Raw genomic sequence first — 7,163 nt, 5'->3', positions numbered from 1 at the left:
GTCGGTGGACCTTCTTAATGAATTAATTCTGGAGTCTCGGGAAAATCTCGCCGTCAGCGGCCTAGTTTAAATCTTCACATTTTAGTCTTTTTCGCTCCAAATTCGCTCATTTTTGTATGTTTTTGCTCCAATGACCCTAATTCATCATTCCTGCAACAAAACATCAGAAATATCTTTCCTTAAAGTGCAATATCATTAAAAATAGTATAAAATAAGTATGAAAATCTCAACATATTTTTCTTTGGTCATAGAGCAACAGACACACCTTCCGCCATCTTCAAGTTTAATAAATTTTTCATCAATTGCACTTTGTTATTCACCGATGGTTTTTTCATACATACCTGATAAAGCCGCCATGAGATCTGCAGTAGTACTCTCCTTAATGACGTTGTGGGCAGTCGATCTCGACAGGGTTAATCGTATAACCCCCAAAACCTATTGACCCAACAGTTTCCATTCTGCCTCGTCCATCTTTTCTGGTCGTTTTCCCAGTAACGGAAGATGAAGTTTCTTCCCATAGAGGTAGTCCTCTATCTACATCGTCCAGTATGCAAAATATGTGTCATTGAACTTCTCGATCTCCGATGTCATAACTTCGTCTCCGCTCATCATTCTTCCTTAAATCTGAACCAAAGCTCTGATACCAGTTGTTGTGAAAAACAACGGCAATAAAGTGAAAGTGAAAAATGGAACGAGAAAAATTGGAACGAGAAAAATTGCACGTAGAAAAAAACATCAGAGTGACACAGATTTATGTGGTTCGGCAAAATTGCCTACGTTCACAGAGCTGTAGAGGATTTTATTATTTCGAGAAATTTCACCGTCGAGCGTCTCGACGTTTACAAGAACATCTCTATTTTCTTCTCTCACTTCCTCTCACTTCCTCTCTCTCTCACTTCCTCTCTCTCTCTCTCTCTTCCTCTCTTTCTCTTAGCTCTCAAGAGAACTTAGCTTGGCCTTGGTTGACTTGCATTCCTTTAAACCAAAAGAGATTATTTATTAAAACCATGAGAGCGGTAGGTGGGAGGTAGGTGTACGGTAGGTGGGATGTGGTAGGTGAGCGGTAGGTGAGATGTGGTAGGTGAGCGGTATGTGAGATACTTAATTAAGAAGCTAATAAAATTCGGTGGACCGAGTCTCCACAACCTTAAGGCTTCCAAGATAGTCAACATCCAACAAGGGTATGCTTACTCAAAATGGCTCTCAATGGCCTCAACATAAGCACCAAAAAAATGGTAACAAACACTAACTCATTGCCTCCAAACCAAAGGGTTTAAACTAAGCACCACCGACCTTTCCCTACATCAAAATCAGCTCACCAATTATTTTTTTGCGTATGTAGATGACATTCATGTCACCGAAAACGATCAACAAGCCATCACAAACCTAACACACTCTCCAACTCGAATTCTACCTTTCAAAAGTGAGACTAGTTAATACCTTCCTAAGCATCTACATCACAAGGTCACGACCTCACACAATCCTCCTGCATTCATTCCCTCCTACAACAACTTGGCCTATGTTTAAATTTGTCTCTACTCCCTCCCCCAAGCTCCATCCCCGCCAAAATTCACTTCAAGAGCTTCCCAATATCACACAATATCGACAACTTATTTGCTCTCCTCTATTTCTTATCATCACTAGCCCCGATATAGCCTTAATTATAAAGTACATATGCCAACATATGCATCTCCCTCTACTTTATCATTTCCAGCTCATTAAGTGTATCTTACGATACCTCAAAGGCACCATCACATTTGGACTTCCAATCACCGACAACGACTAGGCCGGCAAATCTCAAGACAGACGATAGACAAGTGGATTTTGCACATAATTTGGCAACATCCTCGTATCATGGATACTTCAAAACCAAAAAACGGTGGCTCCACCGAAACAGAGGACCATGCGCTAGCTGCTCCCACCACCGATGTTATTTGGCTTTGACGATTACTTCAAGAATGCAACATCTCCACTGTATCCAACACCAATGCACAGTGACAACACATCAACCCCCATCGCTATAGCACTTAATCTCATCTTCCATGCTCGCACGAAGTACATTGAAATCTAACGTCACTCATTTTCGATAACATAAAATTGGGTGTCACTCAAATCTCACATATCAGCTCAACATATCAAATAGCCGACATCTTCAAAAAGAATCATACTGCAGACCAATTTCAAAGCTTCTGACACAAGCTTACCATCACTCAACCGAACGATGAGCTCGAGTCATAACAGCCCAAGACACTCATCCACATTTGATTCCCTCTCCACTACTTCCTGCCATCCATGATCGCACATGGGACCACCTCTAACACTACAATAACATTCTTCCTGCTTCTTCATATTACCACTACTTAGCTAAAAAGCTATAGCCGAATTCTTACCTTATGTTTTCACTGTTTTATAGTTTAATGAAATTGAAGTTGCAGTAGATTCTGTTGCTCTTTCAGAGGAAAGATCAGGATGACATGTCAAGCTCCTAGGAATCATCTTAATAATAGGAGGAGCCGGCTTTATGTTTATAAATGAAGGTTATTCATATGTATTTGGAGTTTACGTGATGTCAGCTTCTATTAATAGCTATAGGTAAACATTGTTCAAGTTGAAGCTTTTAAAAAGCGTAACTTTACTATCGTTGAAATATTTTTTTATTTCTGAGAATGCTATCAAATTCTTTCTGATTCCTATGAAAAGACGATAACGGACATCGCTACCGCATTTTCCTTGTTGAATTGCTCTTCACCTATCCCGAATGAATTTATCATTTCTTCGAGAGAAATTTGTAAGAAGAGCTACCATTTTCATTTCAGCTTTGTAAAAAGAGCAACCATTCTTCTTAAACGAATGTTGAAATGATATTTGCTCTGAAAACATCACAATTTTGTTCATTGACATTTCTGACATAAATAAGCAGAGTTTCTTTAATGCCATACAGACCACACTGATTGGATACACAACCGCAAATCATTATGTATTATTTTGCGATCATTAGAAACATGTTAGTGTCCTATTGGGGTCTTCCACCAAAAGTATTACAGCCGGGATACTGCAGCAGACGTTGCATGGGTAGTCAATACCTTTCTCAAGACTTTTCCAGCTGCAGACTTTGGTAGCGAATTGACAAACAAAACTTTGCGTATCTTCTTATATGGCGCAACCTGCTTACAACATGCACAGACATCGCACGTTATTTAATTTATATCTTTGGTATAAAAATATGTGCTTTTTTTTAAATATACCTTCTTTGCAACATAATCCATGACCTCCAATTCACTAATCTTGCTTCCGGGTTGCCTCACCACAAATGCTAGAGGTATCTGTCCTACTTCTTCTTGTGGATATCTACAATTGAGCAGCAAATATTAAGGAACTAAAGTGAAACGATTTAATAAATTTTTATGAAAGCATTTGTGAAGAAATTAAAAGACTTACGGGATCACAGCAGCTTCAATAATTTCCGGCAAAGACTGAAGAACTTGTTCCAGTTCAGCTGGTGGAACCTAGATGGCCATCAATGCCACTTAATGAAAGTTGCAGAGGTTCGCTTTTGTCTTAAATTTTCTTTTCTTGTTTTTAGGAAACGTAACCATTATTTCAATTTAAATTTAAATTTTAAAATTAGCATAATTCAATATTCGGTCAAAATGAAGAAAGATATGAACTTCAAATTCATTTATATTTTATATTGTATTTATAGGTCTTCATATTAAATAAATAATTTTCTTAAATTCCCACAAAAAAATTACAATACACCTCAAATTCACTCAACCGAACAACTTCTAAATAGAGACAAATTATTCCATACAGAGTACTTACACAGGTTTACGTGCGGACGTCAGTAATATACTGTTATGTGTGTTATATCAGATTCACCTAAAAAAATTAAAGAGTAACCGTAGAGGTTATTGGAGTGGAACTGCAGAATTTATTGGAGAGGGTTATTGGAAGGTTATTGAGGGTTATTGGGGCATTAAGTCCAATAACGTTGTAATAAACCCTCAATAACTCCCCGATAACCTTCACAGTTCCACTTCAATAACCACCCAATAACTTCTGTGGTTTCCATTTCAATAATTCATGTATTAACCTTTGCAATAACCTCCAATAGGATTTACCTAAAAAAATTAAAGAGTAACCGCAGAGGTTATTGGAGTGGAACTGCAGAATTTATTTGAGAGGGTTATTAGAAGGTTATTGAGGATTATTGAGGCATTAACTCCAATAACACCGTAATAAACCCGCAATAACCCCCCGATAACCTTCACAGTTCCACTTCAATAACCACCCAATAACCTCTGTGGTTTCCATTTCAATAACCCATGTATTAACCTTTGCAATAACCCCCAATAATCCCCCAATAACTCACCAATAACCTCCACAATGTGACATATTATTGGAATCCACACGCAGAACTACGTGCGTACTCCATATGAAATAATTTCTCCTAAATTAAAGGTTGAGTAACACTTTTTTTTTTGAGAATAAAAATAGGGCCAATATACACTGATCATTTTGATCATTACAAATTTTAAACTGAGCATAAATCAAATGATCATCAGAATGAATTTCGTGTTCAAGCCGAAGTCAAACCAATCTTCAAGCAGGAAACAAACAATATCTCTTTCGCTGCGTTTCGAAATATGAAATACCTGATAAGCTTTGTACTTTATCAGCTCCTTCAACCTGTCTACAATGTAAATGTAGCCGTTCTCATCAATGGAGCACAGGTCTCCAGTCTTCAACCAACCTTGGGCATCAAGTGTCTTCGCATTGGCCTCCTCATCACCGACGTAACCTGAAATGGAAACACTTGTATCAGAAGTTTTAGCTTAAATTTCGGGATGAGTCTTCAGTTTATACATACCTTTCATGATTACAGGGCTTCTTACCCACAGCTCGCCATGCTGACCTACAGACAAGGATTCTCCGGTGAGGGGATCTACAATTTTTGCTTCAACGTTCTCACTAAGGCGGCCGGCCGACCTTCTTTGCAGGCATTCTTTAGCATCAATCATCCTAGAAATCCCTCCTGCCTCCGTCGAGCCATATCCCTGCATTAAACTAAATTTAGATTGCCTTCAATGTACTCCACACAATATATTTGACTGCCAACCAAAGATATATGCTATAAACCATAATTGCATGGGCTGGTTTTAATTACAAGGTTTAAACTTGCAAACTCAACGCAATATTTTGTCATCCTTGGATTATTTTTAAGCTTTGTGGCGCAAATAAAGTTGACGTATTGCACAACCACACAAGTGTTGGCATTTTATATATTTGATCTCTTTCATAATTACTTGATGGTCTATTATTTAAGCGGATCACACTTCTCTATACTAGTGATACATCGTTAGATTGTGCTAACACATTTCAATCCTATGACATTATTTTAGAATGAGTTTCTAAAATTTTCAAAGACCATTCTAAAATAAAGGCTCAATTAAAACCCCCCATTTCATATGAGCCGAAGTCAAGTTTAATCTTCAATAAATTTAAGTTTTTTTTTTCTTTTAAGTTGGATGCGTGCTCGAATTTTTTTTTTTTAATTTTTCCTTTTATTTACAGAAAATGGCCACGATTTGAGTGTTGAACTTTATAGCAATAGTTATATAAATTAATAATAATAAAAAGGGGCATTTGCTTAATGGCCCAATTCTTTCTTATTTGCATATTTAACAAATAAAAATAATTTTTTTTATTTTTATATCAACATTTAAATTTGTAAAAACTAAATTAAAACTTGGCTTGCATATGCAAGATGATATGCATGTAAAAGTTAAAGCTCAAATATTATATTAGGGGGTGTAAATGAGTGAGTCTATGAGTTCAAGCCTATTCACAAGCGCTTGCTTACAAAAAGAGAATATTATTAATCTAAAATAATTTTATAATAAAATGATAAATAAAATAAATAATTAGTAGGTAAATATTAAGAAAATTATTAATATAAAATACAAAATATTATTATTTAAATACTTTTAATACTTTAAAAATAATATCTTTAAATGTAATATCTTTTAAGTATATATTTTATGTTAATATATTTTTTTTCAACTAGTATGCTCCCGAGCAAATGATCGACTCATAACTAGTTTAAATATGACTTATTAGCTCATCGAGCTAAGTTCACAAGTCACTTATGAAGCTGGGCTGGCGCACATACGAGAAATTATTGCATACGGTCAGAATTATTTCAGTTTAAAAAAAAAATAAAAATTAGGCGGGGACCACCAATCTCCGGCGGAATAATTTTTACTCACATACACCCCTTTATTAGATATCTAAGTACATTTGGCAAGTAAGTAAATCCTCCTAAAAAAAAACGGACCTGGCAAAGAGAGACCCCTCGGAACCTCGACGAGAACCTCTCCGCCGCTTCCTCCGGCAACGGCGCGCCTCCGCAAAATATCCTTTTTAACGCAGACAGATCGTACCGCATCATCTCCCCCGACCTCGCCATCCACATAATCACCGGCGGCGCCGTCGTTATCTGCGTAACGCCGTACTTCTCCGCAGCCCGCATCATGTCCGGAAACCTCACCCTCTCCATCACCACCAACGTCTCCCCGAGCGCTATCGCCTTCAACGCAAAAAAGAATCCCAGCGAATGATACATCGGCGCCGTAAGCAGAGTCACGTCTGGGCCATCCCGACTCGACCGCTGTGCGTGGAACCCAGTCGTCATTGAAATGAAGCTGCGATGCTTGAGGGCGACCGCCTTCATGTGGCCTGTCGTTCCGGAAGAGAATTGTATGGCCGCGACATCGGATTGTTGGATGGCTGGGCGATGCGGAGGGAAGTTGGCGTCGGTTTCGAGGAAGGAGCGGAAGGTTGGGGAGTCGAGGAGGAGGGTGGGGATGTTTGTGGGGAGCTTGGAGGCGGTGGATGAGATGGAAAATGCGATGGATGGGTTTGTGAGGTGGAGAAAACGGGAGATCTCGGCTCGGGTGGCGGAGGGGTTGGCGGGGGAAACGGTGAGACCGAGGGAGAGGAGGGCGAAGTATAGGATGGGAATGTCATGGGTGGATGGGCAGAGGATGAAGGCAACTTGGCCTGGGGAGAGGGCGGCGTGGGCTTGGAGGGAGGAAGCGAGGGAGTTGGAACGGGAGAAGAAGGTTGGAAAGGAGAGGGAGGAGGAGGTGGTGGCGTCGATT

At 38.9% G+C, this 7,163-nt stretch overlaps 1 protein-coding gene across 1 annotated transcript in view; it reads right to left on the bottom strand.

The window, feature by feature from the left end:
• The window catches only part of LOC110033023 (4-coumarate--CoA ligase-like 7), a 25,143-nt gene extending 17,989 nt beyond the window's left edge, over positions 1-7,154 (bottom strand). Inside the window, exon 1 of the mRNA XM_020736858.1 lies at positions 6,462-7,154. Coding sequence (XP_020592517.1) covers positions 6,462-6,733 — 272 coding nt within the window. The 5' untranslated portion in view covers positions 6,734-7,154. The remainder of the gene's footprint in view (positions 1-6,461) is intronic.
• Positions 7,155-7,163: the final 9 nt, after the last annotated feature.

This window comes from Phalaenopsis equestris, unplaced genomic scaffold, assembly GCF_001263595.1.
Source record: "Phalaenopsis equestris unplaced genomic scaffold, ASM126359v1 Scaffold001079, whole genome shotgun sequence".
NCBI lineage: Eukaryota > Viridiplantae > Streptophyta > Magnoliopsida > Asparagales > Orchidaceae > Phalaenopsis > Phalaenopsis equestris.
The sequence above is the reverse complement of the archived record's forward strand: the minus strand, read 5'-3'. Positions and strand labels throughout refer to the sequence as shown.